At 43.4% G+C, this 21337-nt stretch overlaps 1 protein-coding gene across 1 annotated transcript in view; it reads right to left on the bottom strand.

Moving 5' to 3' along the window:
- Positions 1 to 736: 736 nt before the first annotated feature.
- The window catches only part of SmydA-1 (SET and MYND domain containing, arthropod-specific, member 1), a 161084-nt gene continuing 140483 nt past the window's right edge, over positions 737 to 21337 (bottom strand). The window contains exons 8-9 of the mRNA XM_067136353.2: positions 20877 to 20995; positions 737 to 1746 (exon numbers count right to left, since the gene is read on the bottom strand). Coding sequence (XP_066992454.2) covers positions 1588 to 1746; positions 20877 to 20995 — 278 coding nt within the window. The 3' untranslated portion in view covers positions 737 to 1587. The remainder of the gene's footprint in view (positions 1747 to 20876; positions 20996 to 21337) is intronic.

Raw genomic sequence — 21337 nt, 5'->3', positions numbered from 1 at the left:
TCCTGTAACTATAGCTTGGAGGATGTTGCCTCTGCATACCCGGAACATTCATATTAACCTGGATGGGAATTAACAGGCGACCAAACATGATTCCATCCCAAAATATGAATGACGGAACCCCATTGCTGCTGATGGCACTCTAGGATCAAGGGCTTGTTCCAACTCTTGCCGGATCGACTCCTGATTCTGACGATCCTGATAATAATAATAATAATAATAATAATAATAATAATAATAATAATAATAATAATAATAATAATGTCCGGCTCCATGGCTAAATGGTTATCGTGCTGGCCTTTGGCTCAAGGGATCTTGGGTTCGATTCCCAGCCAGGCCGGGGATTTTAACCTTCATTAGTTAATTCCGATGGCTCAGGGACTGGGTGTGTGTGCAGAATTCATCATTAGAATTTATCATAGGTAGGGCCTCATTCTCACAGACACGCAGGTTTCCTGTACGGATCAACTCGAATGACCTGCGCCACGCCTCTTCGGAGGCCACACGTCATTATAAAATAATAAATAATGAATTTAAAGCACCAGGTAGATAGACAGTGAAGAGTGTTGCCTAATGCAGTGGTATACCGGGTAAGTGAGTCAATAATAGACACGATGGCCATAACCGCATAATAATAATAATAATAATAATAATAATAATAATAATAATTATTATTATTATTATTATTATTATTATTATTATTATTATTATTATTATTATTATTATTATTATTATTATTAGCCTACAGTAGGCTTTAAACATGTTTGAAGTAACATGTACTGTGTAAAGTCGTAATAAACAAAACCTTTTTGAGTACTGAAGCACATGTCGGCACAGTCTACTCTTGTGAAATAACACCAAAGGGTCTGCTCAAGGCTTAACGTCTCATCCGACGGACGAATTGCCATCAACAGCGTCATATTTCTTCACTCCATGTAAACACCACAGAAAGGTTTGGAATTGAAACCAGGCTTTTGGCACGCAGTCTAGAGATTAGAAATTGTATATCACCACATCGGCGTGCGGATCCATGGCTAAATAGTTAGCGTGCTGGCCCTTGGTCGCAGGGGTCCCAGGTTCGAATCCCGGCAGGGTCGTAAATTTCAACCATAATTGGTTAATTTTACTGGCACGGGGGCTTGGGTGTATGTGTCGTCTTCATCGTCATTTCATCCTCATCACAACGCACAGATCGCCTACGGGCGTCAAATCAAAACACATTCATCTGGTGAGCCGAACTTGTCCTCGGACACTCCCGGCACTAAAAGCCATACGCCGTTTTCACCACCTGTCCTACCCTTCCGGCCAAAATTCTGAGGGTGGTTTTTTTCACCTACGGGACTCGAACCGGCTAACCACGATGTCAGCCCATATAGAGCTGACACTTTAACGATCATGACCACCAGACGGGCTGCACTTCTCAGCTATACTAAATCGTAATATAGATCATTTTCCCGCTCAGGATAATAGTTCTGAGTCACGAAAGACGAGAGGATCACTGTATAGGTACTAAGATAACAGCGTGTCTTTTAGAAAAGGAGTGTAGTTATAAGTGTCTTCTTTACAGGAAGTGTGTAGCCTACTCGGTCATCAAAGTGGGCTGTCTCCAATCGTAGCATGGATCCCCTGCAGTAACGTGTTGATGTCCTGCAGATTCTTCCGGGCTTGTACGGCCATCTGACCCTCGGGAAGTACAGGAGGCTCGAACTGGAGAAGAGTGGCAGCCTCGGTGAGCAGTCGCTTGCTTTCCTGCAAAACAGAAGGAAATATCTGTATATTATTGTTTATTAATTTAATCCGTTTACCCTCCAGGGTTGGTTTCACCCCCCCCCCCCCCAAGACTCCACGAGGGATCCCATCTCTAGCGTCTCAAGCGCAATGTCCTAGAGTGTAAGACGTTTGGTCGGGAATACAACTAGGCAGGGCAACCAGTACCTCTTCCAGGTGGTCTCACCTGCTATGCTGAACACGGGCCTTGTGGAGGATAAGAAGATTGGAAGGGATAGGCAAGGAATAGAGAAGGAAGTGTCCTTAAGTTAGGTACCATACCGGCATGTTGCGTAGAGAAGAAGTGGAAAACCACGAAAAATCACTTCGAGAATGGTTAAGATGGGAATCGAACACCCCTCTACTGAGCTGACCTCCCGAGGTTAACAGCCCTCGTACCACTTTTCAAGTTTTGTAGCAGAACCGGGAATTGAAGCCTGGCCTCCGCGGATGGCTGCTAATCACTGTAACAACTACCCTACAGAGGCGGACCATATCTCTGTTTACATGTATGTTGGGTATTCAGCCCGAAGGCTGGTTTCATCCTCCACAGCTATGCCAACAGCTGTCATAGATGGCCTAGGCATCACTGAAGAAGCGTACTAGGGAAATTAGGAGTGAGGTAGTTTCCCGTTGCTTTCCTCACCGAGCCAGAAGTTGCTCAGTTATCAATCTGACAAGACCACTGAAATGTACACACCAACCGACCCTGTGAGTGATATTTTCATGCGATTCATAACATGGACTGGCTGCATAAGGAATGGTATTACTAGCATCGCTCATACCTCAGTCACTTGCATATTGTCAAAGCCAAGGATGAGACTCAGATAGGTCAATGAGAGTAACAAATTTATTCTAGCCCATAGCAGAAGACATAGCGCACTGTAAACACTACATCTCGCCAGCAAAGGCATGTCTCTTCTTTACATACTATAAAGGTCAACGCTATTTAATATAATAACCTGAACATCTCGGTTGATCAACACGAAATAAAATTTAAAATACCGAATATTTATTGTGTTCTTTTCCTTCGCTGAATGGTCAGCGTAGTGATCTTCAGTTCAGAGCGCATCGGGGTCGATTCCCAGCCGAGTCGGAGATTTTAACCTTAAAAGAGACTGGGTGCCTGTACTGTCCCCAAAATCCCTGCAGCTCACACACATTGGAAGTGTTCACTTCTCATACGTTAACACCAGTGGTTTAGTTGGACTGGAATGGGCCGGAACGCCGTTCCGGAAAATATTTTCCCGCTTTAGAATGACGTAACATTTTTTTCATTCAGTAAGAAAATCTTATAATCTATACATAGCGCTGAAACGTCACGGGTGTACTCTAGCAGAATAATATCGAACCTTACGGTTTTATGTTCATAAGATACGGTCGCTTTTACACTCCTGGTGGTTTTCTGGTCCTCTAAGGTTGGCTACACTGCTATTGGATTCGGAGAGCGGGAAGTGAGCACAAAAAATTCCTTCCACTCGATATGTTTGTGTGAATCCAAGCTTTATTTTATTCTTGTTTTATTTTGCTCAATGTGTTGCTGTGAAGCAGATACACTGACTGACAGAGCAAATGCAACACCAAGAAGGAGTGGTCAGAACTTTATGCCAATTGCAGGGTAGACTGACGTCACTGAGGTATGCTCATGATGTAAAATGCGCCGCTGTGCTGCGCACGTAGCGAACGATAAATGGGACACGGCGTTGGCGAATGGCCCACTTCGTACCGTGATTTCTCAGCCGACAGTCATTGTAGAACGTGTTGTCGTGTGCCACAGGACACGTGTATAGCTAAGAATGCCAGGCCGCCGTCAACGGAGGCATTTCCAGCAGACAGACGACTTTACGAGGGGTATGGTGGGTATGGTGATCGGGCTGAGAAGGGCAGGTTGGTCGCTTCGTCAAATCGCAGCCGATACCCATAGGGATGTGTCCACGGTGCAGCGCCTGTGGCGAAGATGGTTGGCGCAGGGACATGTGGCAAGTGCGAGGGGTCCAGGCGCAGCCCGAGTGACGTCAGCACGCGAGGATCGGCGCATCCGCCGCCAAGCGGTGGCAGGCCCGCACGCCACGTCAACCGCCATTATTCAGCATGTGCAAGACACCCTGGCTGTTCCAATATCGACCAGAACAATTTCCCGTCGATTGGTTGAAGGAGGCCTGCACTCCCGGCGTCCGCTCAGAAGACTACCATTGACTCCACAGCATAGACGTGCACGCCTGGCATGGTGCCGGGCTAGAGCGACTTGGATGAGGGAATGGCGGAACGTCGTGTTCTCCGATGAGTCACGCTTCTGTTCTGTCAGTGATAGTCACCTTAGACGAGTGTGGCGTCGGCGTGGAGAAAGGTCAAATCCGGCAGTAACTGTGGAGCGCCCTACCGCTAGACAACGCGGCATCATGGTTTGGGGCGCTATTGCGTATGATTCCACGTCACCTCTAGTGCGTATTCAAGGCACGTTAAATGCCCACCGCTACGTGCAGCATGTGCTGCGGCCTGTGGCACTCCCGTACCTTCAGGGGCTGCCCAATGCTCTGTTTCAGCAGGATAATGCCCGCCCACACACTGCTCGCATCTCCCAACAGGCTCTACGAGGTGTACAGATGCTTCCGTGGCCAGCGTACTCTCCGGATCTCTCACCAATCGAACACGTGTGGGATCTCATTGGACGCCGTTTGCAAACTCGTACGGACGACCAACTGTGGCAAATGGTTGACAGAGAATGGAGAACCATCCCTCAGGACACCATCCGCACTCTTATTGACTCTGTACCTCGACGTGTTTCTGCGTGCATCGCCGCTCGTGGTGGTCCTACATCCTACTGAGTCGATGCCGTGCGCATTGTGTAACCTGCATATCGGTTTGAAATAAACATCAATTATTCGTCCGTGCCGTCTCTGTTTTTTCCCCAACTTTCATCCCTTTCGAACCACTCCTTCTTAGTGTTGCATTTGCTCTGTCAGTCAGTGTATTATGGAACACTCTGCAGTTAACGAACATCAGTAGCCCCGTAGTACCTTCCAAGTTTTCCAGTGGCTGTGAAAGTGAGTTTTGAGTGTGACCATGAGTTTACTGAAGTGACTGGGTTCAAAGAAACGTGCTGGGGACGAAGATGAAGAATCAAAGAATACTAAAAAGTTGTGTGATGGTTCCCCGTGAGTATAAAGACAGAGCCTGGCTTAAACGTTGCTGAAACGTGTGATGCAGATTCAAGTGAGAATCTAGGTTATGGTTCTACACCTTCTACCATCGACTGTGAAATTCAAGGACCCAGCTACCGAAAACAAGATTACCGGGCGAGTTGGCCGTGCGCGTAGAGGCGCGCGGCTGTGAGCTTGCATCCGGGAGATAGTAGGTTCGAATCCCACTATCGGCAGCCCTGAAGATGGTTTTCCGTGGTTTCCCATTTTCACCCCAGGCAAATGCTGGGGCTGTACCTTAATTAAGGCCACGGCCGCTTCCTTCCAACTCCTAGGCCTTTCCTATCCCATCGTCGCCATAAGACCTATCTGTGTCGGTGCGACGTAAAGCCCCTAGCAAAAAAAAAAAGAAAACAAGATTTTTCCTGACTGTTGGAACGAGTCTCAGTACCGTTATTTTTCTGTCAGAGAACAAGTGGTTATTTGCAGAAAATAAACATTTAGGCTGCAATATGTGTAAAGGGGAAAGTAAATTAGGATTAAGAGTTTCTAAAGGGGAAGGACTTAAGCTAATGAAAGTATGGGTAGAATGCAAGATTCACCCCAACGGAAATAATATTAATTAACAACAAATAAGCCTTCCGAAAAAATATTTGGGCACAAGAATTCAGAATCTCACACAAAATCTATCTTACAAATATCAGAATCTAATAAAAAGATATTTGAAAGTTGCTTAGACACTATGAATGTCAAACACCTATAAACCGCCGCTCGAGTATTTCGAACAGCATACTCAATTGCGAAAAGAAATAGACCCTTCATAGACCTACAGGCTTATGTTGAACTTCAACAATTAAATGGTTTAGATACGGGACGAGTTCTTCATACAAATTTTAGTTGTGCTAATATTACTGAACACTTTTCACAGGAAATGAGAAATAAAATAGCAAAACCTATAACAAAAAATCAGAGGAGAATCAGTATTATGAATGACGAATCAACAGTTAGTATAAAATCTGTTTTAGTATTATGTTTGAGATGTGCTCTTTCAGATGATTCTGAAGTTGTTCCCTTTTTCTGGGACTTAATAGAACTTGAATCAACTACAGCAGATGTTATTACTCGAGAGATATTGAAGAATCTTTCTTCATATGGGATTAATAAAAACTTTCTGGCAGAACATTTAGTTGGTCTAGCATGTGATGGGACCTCTGTAATGTTAGGTAGAAAAATGGACTTGGAGCGCAGTTTTTAAAGTTATTTCCAGATATAGTAATCTGGCACTGTTTAAACCATCGCTTGGAATTGGCCGTTTCTGATACAAGAGATGAAGTTACAGGTGTTAAAAATTTCCATTCTTTCTTTGACAAATTGTATTCTTTATACAGCATGTCTCCCAAAAATCAAAAGGAACTCAACATTTGTGCTGCTTCACTGGAAGAAAGAGTTAAGAAGATTGGGAAAATATTTACAATAAGATAGGTAGCATCAAGCCAGAGAACTGTAAAAGCTGTCTGGGAAAACTACAGTGCACTAGTAAAACATTTTAGTGAGGCCAAAAATGACCACCAGAGAGACTCAAAAGAAAGGGCAAAATTCCAAGGCCTAGAAAATATGTTAACGTGTGTAGAATTTCTAGAAAATATTGCAATTATGTATATATAAAAGTGTTTGAATCTATGTGTAACTCAGCTGCTGGAGAATACTACAGAACAGTTCTTCAATCAGCAGAAAACAAAAAGTTAAGAAACATAGGAGTACATGCTTCTGAAAATGTTGTAAAAATTGACAGAAAGCAGTTTTTCAGTTGAGTTAGCTGATTTGTCATTAGAGTTGCAGAAAAGAGAGACAAGTCTGACAGAGGCTCAAAATGCAATCAAGCACACTATAAAAGTGTTTGAATCTATGTGTAACTCAGCTGCTGGAGAATACTACAGAACAGTTCTTCAATCAGCAGAAAACAAAAAGTTAAGAAACATAGGAGTACATGCTTCTGAAAATGTTGTAAAAATTGACAGAAAGCAGTTTTTCAGAAGTCTTGTGAACAATTTAAATAACAGACTTATGGAAAATGTGTCCACATCATCTCCTCTTGGTTTTAGTTCTAGTCAGCAGAGACACGAGGGAATGACAAAAGTTATCAGCGATTCAAAGGTACTATAAAAATAATTGGCCCTCCACTTCTTCTTTGGATATCTGCTATGGTGATGAGAGTGTTGGCAACCTTTGTGACTTTTTCCACATGTCAGACAAGAGTAGGTACATTAATGCTTTTAGCAAGTATGTCGAGGCCAAGGAAATTCCAGTGGAGCTGATGCCTTTAATCAAGACTGTACAGACCATTCCCATCTCTTCAGCAGAAGCTGAAAGAGCTTTCAGTACCATGAATGAGATCCACACTGCGTTGGATCTCCTGTGCATATATTTAACCCACAACCACATGTCAAGTCATGGCTACGAAAGGGGAGACGTTCAGCTGATGAAACAACTTGTCGGAAACATGAGGCCGCTGATTTTAACACCCAGTATGAGTCCATTTGTAAATGCTGAATTAATAAGGTGAGTTCCTGTAAATATTTTGTTCCAACTAAATCACTGGTTAACACCATGCACGAAACCTGTTACACACCAAGCTCGATAGCTGCAGTCGCTTAAGCGCGACTAGTATCCAGTATTCGGGAGATAGTAGGTTCGAACCCCACTGTCGGCAGCCCTGAAAATGGTTTTCTGTGGTTTCCCATTTTCACACCAGGCAAATGCTGGGGCTGTACCTTAATTAAGGCCACGGCCGCTTCCTTCCCACTCCTAGCCCTTTCCTGTCCCATCGCCCCCATTAGACCTATCTGTGTCGGTGCGACGTAAAGAAAAAAAAAAAAAACCTGTTACAGCGAGAGCACAAGACTGATGTGCACATTCGAGCAAATGCTGGAAATTTGAAGCGTAGAACCTGGCAAATTTAAATTGCGTCAGATGAGAATTCTAATTAATAAGTTAGATACCGAGTAATGAAAGAGTAACATGGGTCCCACTTCTCAGTAGCGGCGGTTAGAGGCAACCCTGCCCCCCCCCCCCTCCCTACACACTTAGGTTGTGGAGGAAAAAGTAAATTTTTATTCCACTTTAGTCACCTAAAGCTAGGAATTATTTTTTTAAAAAAATCATACAAACCCTGTTGTCCATTACCTATTTATTTCCTTTGATTTATTTAAATATTAAAATAATTACTTGGCAAAAATAAGCACAAAATGTCATTCGACGCAGCTAACCGATTTTTCAGGCCACAGCAAGTAGTGGAGATTCGCGCAGCAGCATGTAGAAGCGCGATTAGTATCTCATGGGCTGATGGCACAAAACCTTAGTTGCGAACAAGTGTAATTGTTCCTTTGGTGAAACTTTTATAGTATAGAGCTGGTAAAAGCAAAGCAAAGTCACCTCCACACAGGCCATGAAGGCCCTTGGAGGAGTGGAAGGTAAAGGCTTCCACCATTGTTAACCTCGGCACGTGATGGGGTAGAGTGGTTAGCTCTACGTCCGGCCGCCTTTGCCCCCAGGAATTAACCTGGTACTCATTTTTGGTGTAGGCTGAGTGAACCTCAGGGCCATATGCACCTCCGGAAGTGGAAATCTCGTTTCTTAAATTTTACGACTTCCTGACGGGGATTCGAACCCACGTCCTTCCGGACGAACCGAGCACCCCTTTACCGCCTCGGCCAGGCTATGGAGCTGGTACTGAATAAAAATCTCCAAAAAAAAATCTCGTATTATCGAAGTTAAGTTGATAAACTGTCAACATTTACTTCTCTGTCGAAATTCAATCAGAGCATTAAAATCTTACCATTTTTTAGCTTTTTTGTTTCAATTTTGTTGTCTACTCCCCTCCGCCCACCACCACCACTATATTTCCCAGGCCACCGGTACTATTTTGTTTTCTATACATTTTTGTGCCCACCCACTTCTAATTCCCAATCGCTGCTTTTGCTAGAGCCCTGCACGGATGCGGATATCCGCGGATATATCTGCGGATATCCGCGAAGTTAATGTCTTGGTGGATACAAACTGTAAGGCAATGCGGATAATTTGGCTGATAATTTCTAAATAATGACGTTTATTGAATTTCACTCAGGTATACTCTTATTTTCGCTTGTGGTTAGGCGACTAGGGGACATATAAAGAGCTTTGAGAGCATAAAGCAAAAATCTGATCTAAGCCTAGCTGGCTCCTGTCCTCAATTAATGGAATTAAGAAACAAAGGTCAATACGTCGGTAGTTTCCGCAAGAGGAAGTCCCTCAATGAACCTGTAACTGTAAGGGTCCTGGTGCCAGGTGTCTGGCCTATTGAATTATGTTAACAGATTTATCCGTTTCAATATCTTGGGTGTAATATACTGTAATTAATATTTAAAATATCCGTGGATACACATTTTGCGGATGCGGATAACCATTCCCCGCACAGGGCGCTAGCTATTGCCAGTTCCAGATTCTGGGTGTTCACGTGCACTTGTGATTTTGTACATTAGCATCCGCTGGTCATTACAATTTTTTTTATAGAGCCAACCATGAGTGACGTAATTGCGAAATCTTTCATTTAACGACTTTTTATTCAATTCCCTTTCTTTTACTTATACGACGGTTGATTCGTAAGCCATGGCAACTACATTTTTCTTTCGTAAAAGCTCCAATAAAGGAAATTCACTAAGTACATTTAAAAATACGACAAAGACGTTTTAGAGATGCTAGTTGCTTTACGTCGCACCGACACAGATAGGTCTTATGGTGACGATGGGACAGGGAAGGGCTAGGAGTGGAAAGGAAGAGACCATGGCCTTAATTAATGTACAACCCAGCATTTGCCTGGTGTGAAAATGGGAAACCACGGAAAAACATCTTCAGGGCTGCCGACAGTGGGGTTCGAACCTACTAACTCCCGAATACTGGATACTGGCCGCACTTAAGCGACTTAAGCTATCGAGCTCGGTGTTTTAGAGATGACAGTGGTGGTGGTGGTGATTATTGTTTTAAGAGGAAGTACAACTAGGTAACCATCCTCTATAGCGTACAACACTAAACAGGGAGAAAAAATGGAAGAGATCCGACACTTCGAAAAATGAAGGAAATGAAAGACTCCCTAGGCCTCCATACGTTATACCGTTGGGGTCGGTAAAGAACAAGAGTTGACCAACAGAGATCGGGCAGGATAGAGGAAAGTGAGGAGGCTGGTGCAAGTGAGTGAAAGCAATGCCAGGACTCAGCTAATCACTCCGTGGTCGTCAAACCACGCTCCCAACTTGAGAGCCTCTGGGGCCCCTTTTAGTCGCCTCTTACGAGAGGCAGGGGGTACCGTTAGTGTTATTCTACCGTCCACACCCATAGGGGGTTAAGGGTAACACCACACGGGGTACGGATGCAGGAATATCCAGTAAGGTAAACGGACAAACATGGTGAAAACATTGTTTTATTTGTTTCATTCCCATTCAACCTGTTGTTTTTTGTTGTTTTTCACAACTTTCTTTACGATGCACCGACACAGATAGATCTTATGGCGCCGATGGGATAGGAAGGGCTAGGAGTTGGAAGGAAGCGGCCTTGGCCTTAATTAAGGTATAGGGCCGATGACCTTAGATGTTAGGCCCCATTAAACAACAAGCATCATCATCAATTAACGTACAGTACAGCACGAGCATTTGCTTGGTGTGAAAATAGGAAAGGGCTATCGACGGCGGGATTCCAACCCGCCGTCTTCCTAGAGCCGAGATTTTAAACATCCTTTAAAATCGACCGTCTCGACCAGGTTTGAATCTATGAACTTAGGCTCATGAGACAGACACTAGTACTGATCCACCGAGGCAGTTAGGAATGAGTTGGAAATACTGAGCACTTGATTCTGAAGTATTTCGGATTGGTTACGAACAGTAGATAAGTTTATTCATCCCTCACTATATTCCTGAATTAGTCTAGTCCATGTAGGCATTCAGGAGGACAAGTTATGCAAATAACCGGTTATTTCTAGCAACATTTTTATTTGATAGTGACAAGGAAAAGGTACAAGCAATGCACGTCACTGCAATGCTGTCAAAGAAACTGTAGATAAAACAGTGCCATTACAATCAAGCCGATAACAAGCCACTGAAAATACTTAAATGTTGTGATCGAAGCTGGCGTTTGTGCTTAGATAGGTCTGCTAGTATGATACTCGTTGGAGCGTTTACCGACTGCAGTCGAATATGGTTGAACACAACTTTATTATTAGGGTAGGCACTGATAGTGATGCTTGTTGTTTATTTTTTTTTAGTCTTGCTTGTCGCTTTACGTCGCACCGACACAGATGGGACAGGGAAGGGCTAGGAGTGGGAAGGAAGCGGCCGTGGCCTTAATTAAGGTACAGCCCCAGCATTTGCCTGGTGTGAAAATGGGAAACCACGGAAAACCATTTTCAGGGCTGCCGACAGTGGGGTACGAACCGCTTGTTGTTTAAAGGGACCTAGCATATAGGTCATCGGCTCCTAATGGTACGAAATGAGACAAAATGTAATGACAATTTAAAAGTCCAAGTTCATCCACAGACCAGAATTCAAAACGTGATGACGAAGAATGAATTGATGAATATGAATTTGAAACAATCAGTGGATCCGACCCTCAATGCCCCAGATTCCCAGAAACTAGCGTAAAACAATAGTGTTACTGACCGAGGGACTGCTTCTAAAGCACAATCCTGAATCGATGATGCTTGTTGTCAAAAGGGGTCCAAAATCCAGGTCATTATCATGGGATGCAAACGTATTTAAGCAAACCGCAAGTATTATCTACCCCGCATAATGTTTGTGAGTGAGATTTGCAAAAAGATTAGGGGTAAGGAATATCGGAACTCCAAAAATGTATGCAACGCACATGGGCTAGGCGATAATTTAGGCTTGCTTAACACGTTGGGTGCCATTCCTTTCCTTTTTTGGCCGACACTTTACTTTTACTCTGTGCAAACCGTGGCCTAGGAGAAGATCCAAATAGTAGTCACCGGTGTCCCCTGTGGCACTCAGCGTGTTAAATATGTTGGCATTCTAACTTACTAGAAACTAAAATTCCTTTTCCTGTTTATTATGGTTCACGTAGTACGGCTCCATGGCTAAATGGTTAGAGTGCTGGCCTCTGGTTCAAAGGGTCCCGGGTTCGTTTCCCGGCCGGATCGGAGATTTTAACCTTAAATGGTTAATTCCCATGGCTCGGGAACTGGGAGTTTGTGCTGTCCCCACCAACATCCCTGCAACTCACATACCACACATAACAACCAGTTTACCTTCACATAGCAGATGCCGCCCACCCTCATCGGAGGGTCTAACTTACAAGGGCTGCACCCGGCTAGAAATAGCCACACGAAATTAATTAATTAATTAATTAATGGTTCGCGTAGCTTGTTGTAGAAAGTCAGTGGATGCAGAGTGAGTTTCGACCTACAAATGGCTACGGCTGGTCCGTGGTCCGACAGCTCTGCATTCCAACTGACCAACCGACCAGAGGAGCAGTGGCCACGGCCTTGACGTGGATCTACGCTTCTGTACTCGGCAGACAGAGAGGGGTCGGTCTCAATCGTCGGCTGTCCTGAGAATTCTCCTGCACTAAGGCGAATGCCGGGACAGTTCCTATCATAGGCCACGGCCGCCAACCCTCCCACCTTATTCAGACATCACCTTCATCGCTCCAAATCTGCTGGCCTAAGATAGGCCGTTACCCTCTAAGAAGCCCGCCGTACCCCTTCGAAGTACGGAATTAAATCTTTTGAATTTAGTAGTTGTAGAATGGATGTACGTGAATGTCAAAATGTAGCCGAATGTGGCCGAAAGTGTAAAATGAAACATGCCATTCTATATTTTTTCAGGTATAATCTCTTGTTAAATGTTTTCTTTTTCAGATATTTTCTAAATTTTACTTAATTATAAATTAGTTTCCACAAAATGAAGAACTTAATAGTTGCAGATGATATGATTATTTCAAGAATGATACTTCAAATATACAGAGTATCTGAAAATAAGTTAAGGAAAATGTACGGGCATAGAGAGGATCCGCCAACAATTTTTCCTAAATCGTCAGTGGTAACTGCTTCATACCTCTTATATCTCGGGAACTGGTTTGATGCAGCCCTCCATACCACCCTGCCCTGTGCTATCCTTTTCATTTCTACGTAACTGCTACATCCTACATCTGCTCTAATCTGCTTGTCGTATTCATGCCTTGGTCTACACCTATCGTATGTGACTTAATGCGCTGAATTCGCAACAAAACGTTAACGGCGAAGAGTGTTAGTTTTGGAATTCAAAATTCCCAAGGAAAATGCATGGGGCATGAAGAAATTATCCCAACCTTTACTAGTTAACGGAGTGCAGACATGACCGTGGGACTGCACAGCATCGGCTGTTTAGATGTACTGTGTAGTTTTCAATCAATACAGTAGTGTGCAATGCGTGATTCAACAGGTGTAGGGGAGGAGAGTGGACACATCGCGTGAAAAATACTACCAAAAAAATTAAAATATTAATGTTCACAGGATGTATGCTTCCAAACCAATTAACAGAAATGAATTACCAATAAATGCATCTCCTTAATTGTGAAGAGCTGTCTTCTGTAGAACCTCAAACTGATTTAAATTTTATTTGCTGAAAATATCCCTTAATATGCTCTTGTAGTATTAGTGTGGGTATATTAGTATCAGCTGTTGTTTCTACTACAAAGAAAGTCATAAATGAAATGGCGTACGGCTTTTAGTGCCGGGAGTGTCCGAGGACATGTTCGGCTCGCCAGATGCAGGTCTTTCGATTTGACACCAGTAGGTGACCTGCGCGTCGTGAAGAGGATGAAATGATGATGAAGACGACACATACACCCAGCCCCAGTGCCAGTGAAATTAACCAATGATGGTTAAAATTCCCGACCCTGCCGGGAATCGAACCCGGGACCCCTGTGACCAAAGGCCAGCACGCTAACCATTTAGCCATTTTTTTTTTTTTTTTTTTTTTTTTGCCAACTATTTTTATTTATTCTATACTTCAATATTTACATTCACACATGAAATAAATCTGCACTTGCCAGGTATTAGTGAAATAGTGTTGAAATAGTTCAGTTGTTCATGCACTGTCTGGTATTAAAAAATAAAAAATAAAAAAATCACTGATACCTTCGAGGTGTTCATTCAAAACTAAAACGTAAAAACACAAAGACACATTATATATCAAGACAGTTCAAGTAATGGCCATATCTATCTTCTAGCTGTCCACTTTCACTCAGTTTCCATCTCTCTTTCCTTAGGTGGTACAAGAGAGCCGGTAGTATGACACCATCAACACTGTCCAACATGTATGTAATGTAGTGACCTAGGAGCCATACAATCGCTTGCAGTTTTATCTGAGGAAAGGCCGTTACAGACAGGCGAATCAGTTTCCTGTCATCGATGTCGCCAAGAGGAAGGTTCATGAGGCGACACACCTGTCGTTTACACCAGCTCCATGTGCGCACGGCATGTGTGCATGTTGTCAAGCGATGTATCACTGTGTCCATCTGACCACACACCGTACACCAAGGTGATTGTTCCAGATGTATTTGGTAGCGACGTTGTGCTGTTGGTACCAGATTGTTTAGGAAAAGGAATATTTGGGAACGTGCGTGGGACGAGAGTTTCATACGGCTAAAGTTGACCCACACCGTTGACCAGTGGGCGTAGAGTGCCGTGGACTCAATCCGCGGGGTGAAGTGCACAGCTTGTCGTAACATAGTGTAGATGGTCTTGGTAGTAGCATTCGTTCCAGACGGGAGTTCACTGACGAACTTTTGGAGTTTCAGTTGGTGATCTCTAAAAATTTTCGGCAAGGAACTAGAGTCACAGTTATCTGGGCTCCAAGTGTCTTTGTACAGTGCCTTCGAGAAATTGTCCGACTGTAATAATATAGAAATATCATTTTTAAGAAGTAGAGCTTGGCATTTCGTTCCGTGTGCGATGAGTCCTAATCCACCAAGTTTACATGGGAGATACAGCTGTTCCCGTCGTACTCGAAATAAATAGCCTTGCCAGATGAACCAGCCAATATATTTTGAGAGCTGGCTTTCAAAGTTGTTGGGTAGCGGGAACACTTGAGCTAAGTACCAAACCTTTGAGAGAGCATAGATGTTTGTCACCACAATCCGTTGAGTTATATTCAAATTTCGTGTACGAAAGTTCATCATCACACCCCTAACATTAGCAATAACAGTAGCCCAGTTGGTTTCTAAAGTACCTATCACAGTCTTTGTCCATTTAATACCAAGGATCTTCACTTCATCAACAATGTTAAACCAGTCCTTCTGTACGATGCCGGGCCCATCGTTTAAGTTCAGTAAAGTAGTTTTCCTTGGATTGGCTTTTGCCCCTGAACCGGCGCTGTATGTGCTGAGAGCTTGAGAGATATGTTGAATGTCCTGTTCACCTCTGACTAATATCGATATGTCATCTGCGTAAACACACATTGAAAAGGTATGGATATTCACTCTGTATCCTTGTAACTTTGGTTGAAGTGTCCTAATAAATGGTTCCAGGCCTATGACGAAGAGTAACATGGAGAGGGGGCATCCCTGTCTTACTGATCTTTCTATCGGTATGGGCGTCGAGAGGAAGCCGTTAACAAGGATTCGAGATATAGAGTGGCAGTTTATCATTCGAATGTAATCGATCACTGTGTCAGGGAATTGGAAGTGCTTTAAAACGATGTAGAGGTACTGATGGCTAATGCGATCAAATGCTTTATCAAGATCTATATTCAGGAGACTGAGGTGGTCACTCGGCTGAGAGGCTGTGTTCAGATGGATATCACGTAGTGTTCTTAAATTGGTCAAAATTGTACGTCCGGGAATGCTGCAACACTGTTCGGGTCCAATTATATCGATGAGGACTGTCTTCATACGACGGGATAACACTCTGGTTAGTATTTTATAATCACTGCATAGTAGAGTAATAGGCCTGAAGTCCTCCACCTGAAGGGTTCCTTTCTTTTTGGGGATGAGAACTATGATACCTTCATAGTGGGTTTTACATAGGGAACGACGTCTCAAGATAGTGCGGATAACGTCACAAAACTCTTTGCCAATAATAAACCAGTACTGTTTATAAAATTCATAAGGGACCCCGTCGATTCCTGGAGAGCGATTGGTCGGAAGACTTTTTATGACGGCTTGAATTTCATCATCAGTAATGTCCATGCCAAGCAGTTCTTTACTTGCTGGAGTAAGGTGGGCATCGCAGGACTGAAGCAAAGTATTGACTTCGTGTACATCGATAGATTCCCTGGCATAGAATTGTTGATAAAATGAGGAAATTTCTCTTCTGATGTCTTCTTGTGACGTCACCTCTCTTCCATCGGACGATCTTATTGTATGAATGTACCGGCGTTGTTGCTCTCGCTGTGTACGTGCAATATAATAGACACTTGCAACCTCATCAGGTAGTGCCGTTTGATCCTTCAGGGTTACGTTTAATTTTGTGAGCGTCCTCTGCTGTACCGTCAACAGTTTATCTTTAACATCTGTAATCTCATGGTAATTTCGTTCGCCAGCGTTATTCCTCTCCTGGAGCTGTCGGAGAACCCTGTAATAGAAGTCAGCTGTATCGCGTCTCTCTTGGGCCTTTTGATACGCAATATTTTTGAAGAGTCTTCTTATCCCCGGTTTGATTAACTGGTCCCACCATTCTGCACTATCGCTATATTTACATTTCTGAAGTAACCATTTGTTCCATTGTCTTAGAAAAGCTTCCGTGCATTGATCATCCTGTAGCAGTGAGCAGTTCAGTTTCCAGTACCCTCTCCCTATATAGTATACTTTGTGTGGGAAATTTATTTTACATACAACTGCGTGGTGATTGGTGAAGCTAACGGGGATCACCTCGTAAGTTCTAGGGTGAATGAGTGTTCGGGAAACATACATACGGTCAAGGCGGGAGGAGGAGTTATACTGGATGTAGGTATAGTGGGGAAGGGGTACATGCAACTTATCCACAACATCGATCAGGTTTAATGAGGTTATGAGATCATTTAAGGCAGGGTTGGTCGCATAAGTTTGCCCCGTCGAATCTTCTGTTCGTTGAACACAATTAAAGTCCCCGGCGAGGATTGTTTTTTCTTTCATATTATGCAGGTGTTGGAGTATATCGTTCTGAAGAAGTTCTTACGTTGAACACGGTTGTGGCTCCCTGATGGTGCATAAATATTTATTAGCGTAGTGTCATTAATGTGTCCAGATATGATCCTTCCTGAAGGGTGACTGTGCACATCTTCCAGTTTCAGGTCGTGCCGGGTAAGGAATCCTGTTCCCCTACTAGCATTTCCAATGTTGATATATTGGTTGAAGTATGAGGATATGGGTAACACAGGGAGTGCGACTTCTTGTAAAAAAGCAATGTCAATATCATTAGAACGAAGAAATCGTTCAAACACTTGAAATTTAAGGTGGCTTTGGATGACATTGATGTTTACAGTAGCGAGAGTCAGAATCTGCACCATCAGCAATATAACCAACTCCCTTGTACACAATATCCTATCGAAGGTGCGTCCCATTATCAATCTATTTACGAGCCTCTGGAGATTTGCGACGGCTTCGGGAAGTACTGCGGGGTTGTGTACGATACGGTTTAGCTCCCTCTCGAGCAGTATTTTTACTGGCAGCTTTCGTTGTTAGAGTGAACGAATCTTTAGGAACTATAGGCGTGGGTGTCTTATTATCCAGATTTCCAGTAGGTAATATTCGTTGTTCTACGGCTACTAAGTCCGTCCTCAGGTCAGGTGTTAGTGTAGACTCAAGTTGCTGTACGATGTCAGTATTAGTAGGTGCGACTTCAGTGTCTTTAGTGACATCTACAGGCACTAAGTGGTGTTGGTGTGACGGCATCATATGGTTGGCAGGCGCATGATGAATGTCCACTGGAAGGAGTTTATGTAACTGGGGCTCATTGTCTTCTAGGACGTCCATCTGTTCCGCCCATGAGGAGGATTTCACTACGGTAGCCGCATTAACATTAAGTTTGCTATCCTCTTGTCCCTGTTCAACAGTCTGGCCTGTCACTGTGTTATGTGTGTGTCCCTCAGCGGAAGGTTCTAGTACTACTTCTTCAATATCCTGTGTATGTGAAGCTGGTTCATCTGTGTTAATGTGCTGTACGGCTGGTTCCATGGTGTTGTCTATGTCTGTGAGATCTGCATGTGAAGTATTAAGGTCTTCTAAGCTAGGAAGTGGTGGTGAACTAACGTCTCCACCATTCTCAGTAATGTTATTTATATTGCCAGTTCCGTCAGAAGCAGTCAACACAGTGCTGTATGTCGGCTGCCTGACGTTCAAAGCCGGTCGGCTTCTACGATGCGGACAATCTACTTGTAAATGTGTTGTTTCCTTACAGTAAAAACATGATTTCATTTGGCCCTCATACGTTAGGAGAATTCTACAGTCATTAACAGTTAGTTGAGTGGGTATAGGGTACTTAAGTTCAATATTGACAACACGAATGCCGTTACTCACGTCAGAAAATTCGTAGGGGTCACTCCACTTCTCGTCCCGAATGTCCTTGACCAGCCCGTAAGTTGACAGCGCGCGGGCAAGCCGTTCGTTGTTTACTTCAGGTGGTAAGTTGAATACACGCACTCGCTTAGTAGAGGTGTCCGCAGCAGTAATTGTCACATTAGTTGAAAGACCAGTAGAAAGACGGAATACTTTCACACCTTCATGCCGGGATAATAAGTTTTCATATAGTACAACAGAGACTAATTTAATATACACTGCATTTTCCCCATTATGAAGTTGAATGGCTATAATTTGGTCCTTGTTCAGTTTGAGTTCTGTTCCTATCCAGCGATGAATTTCCAGTGGAGTAGGCCTATTATTCCTATCCTCAAACACACATTTAATAGTATTTTTCCGTATACTTGCCATATTAGTACTGAGGCTATTCCAAGGATGTAACGAGAAACAAGTCGCAATGACTTTCGCACTAGCTCACTGTCACCGCTTGGCTGCTTGCCGTGTTACCTCGACCGAGGTTGCGCACGAACTAGCCATGGAGCCGGACAGAAAGTCATAAACAGGAATGCACAAACCTCGTTGCCTTCCATTAGAGAATTAAAGAACAAGTACAGGTAATGAGTGTTCAACATGTGTCATTAATCATTTATCATTCATCACAGATATTTTCTTAAACTTTTATTTCAGTACGTCAAAAACTGAAGAGCTTAATTGAAAGGCCTTAACATATTTTTAACAGCAAATGCCATTCAGCTTCTTCTAACTAGTGGCTGCCCAGTAGGCAAACATTCCAAACATACGTGTCTTATAATCGAGTGGTAAGAGAGCGATGAAGGCCATTCCAGAAGAGAAAGGTCAATAGTTTCGCATTTCACTCATAGCTGTAATACAATAGCAGTACAGAACAGCGACTGAACCCTTGACAGCCACCAAGACTACCATGTTCATAAATGCGTTATCCTATTTGAACAGCTTACAGGACTGTGCAAATCTGGCTCGTACTGTGCCCTTAGCTCTAAGCACAAAACTCTCTACTTCTATAGATACTAACTTATCTTAGAATGAAAGTGTTCGTAGGCATTCGCTCTTTTATTTATGAACATCTACTGATTGGATTTCAGAATCCTCAATTCGAACGCCAGGATGAAACATAAATCCATGAGTCGAACCTGTTGGGACGACTATCACATCTATCCGCTTAGAGGATCCATTGGACGTAAATCCGTGTATTTTCTCGTGTACTTTGTGTTGAAGTTCCCTGAAGATGTTAGCGATCATGGTTCAAATGTGGCGACGGCGGGTATTTCTCCTTTTTTTCCACACGTTGGCACTGATTTTCAGCGAATCCCTCCATTTTATGCTAGATAATCCCCAAGGATTTGTCACCCATCTGTTGGTCACCGTATATTCCTTTAACACTCCTTTGGCCTTGTGAGGTAATTATAGTAATTCTTATTCTACCGGGTGAGTTGGCCGTACGGTTAGGGGCGTGCGGCTGTGAGCTTGCACCCGGGAGATAGTAGGGTCGAATCCCACTATCGGCAGCCCTGAAGATGGTTTCCCGCGGCTTCCCATTTTCACACCAGGCAAATGCTGGGGCTGTACCTTAATTAAGGCCACGGCCGCTTCCTTCCAACTTATAGGCCTTTCCTCTCCCATCGTCGCCATAAGACCTCTCTGTGTCGGTGTGACGTAAAGCCACTAGCAAAAAAATCTTATTCTCTAATGCGTAGGTCTTGACTCAACTTCCGGCCAATATACCAGCTCTGAACTAAGCAATTTGGCTAGATAGAACTAGTTTGTGCTAAAACTCGTCTATTTCAGCGTTGATATTGCACATGAACTAAATGAATATTGTTAGAGCCGATGAGGATATGGCGTACATGGAGGTATGCTTCCCAGATAAATCTGAGGAGTCCAGGCCTTATATAATTCGTTGGAGAATATAACATGGTATCTAGGGTATCAGGTGTTAGTTGTAATACTTCTTCAAGGGTAAACCTCATTGGTCCATCACCATTTGAGAGAAATTTTGCCGGTAGTCTTCGCAATGGCGTTGTTTGCCAAGGGTAGACGAGGAAGTGACAGACAAGTGAGAATAATACAGTATGTAAAGTAATTATGGGATCAAAGTCCATATATACCGTAATCACTGGTGCGATCATTCCTCAAAACAGTACTTTGCAAATCAATTACAAAAATACACAATTGGAACAAAAGCAGATCGTGTATTCTCCCGTAATGATACAAACACATTTTCAGAGGTCGTTATGATAATTCATAGAAGTCGATAGATTGTATCCTGAATAGATTTTCAGTCTATAAGGATAAAGCCTTAGCGTTAACTTAGGTCTCTCATTCTATCATAGAATGAGGCTCACTGTGCTTGACTGAAATAGGTGACCTCTATTTCTAAAGCTCATATAAAGTTTCTTTGTTACAACATAAACTCACCAGTAACCTGTCGCGGAGTTCTCCTGTGTCCATTTCCCCTCGACTCGCCTTCCGCCGAGCCTCCTCAGCAACAGCCGCATGCAGTTCGAACATGATGACCCCTCTCACCCTGTTCTCCGCTGCGGACAAACAAACATGGAAATATTATTAATACAGTATGTAACTTTACGAACATATTTGCTCCACTGTTGGGAGGTAATACGAGTAGTAATAGCTCAAGACTATACATAAACATTTGTAATAATGATAATAATTAGAATCAGTTTCCAAAAATCCTGATAAATGACACCATGAGGACACCAAAGAATCCCCTCAAAGTTTTAAGAACCGGGCGAGTTGGCCGTGCGCGTAGAGGCGCGCGGCTGTGAGCTTGCATCCGGGAGATAGTAGGTTCGAATCCCACTATCGGCAGCCCTGAAAATGGTTTTCCGTGGTTTCCCATTTTCACACCAGGCAAATGC

The sequence above is a fragment of the Anabrus simplex genome, chromosome 1, assembly GCF_040414725.1.
Source record: "Anabrus simplex isolate iqAnaSimp1 chromosome 1, ASM4041472v1, whole genome shotgun sequence".
NCBI lineage: Eukaryota > Metazoa > Arthropoda > Insecta > Orthoptera > Tettigoniidae > Anabrus > Anabrus simplex.
The sequence above is the reverse complement of the archived record's forward strand: the minus strand, read 5'-3'. Positions and strand labels throughout refer to the sequence as shown.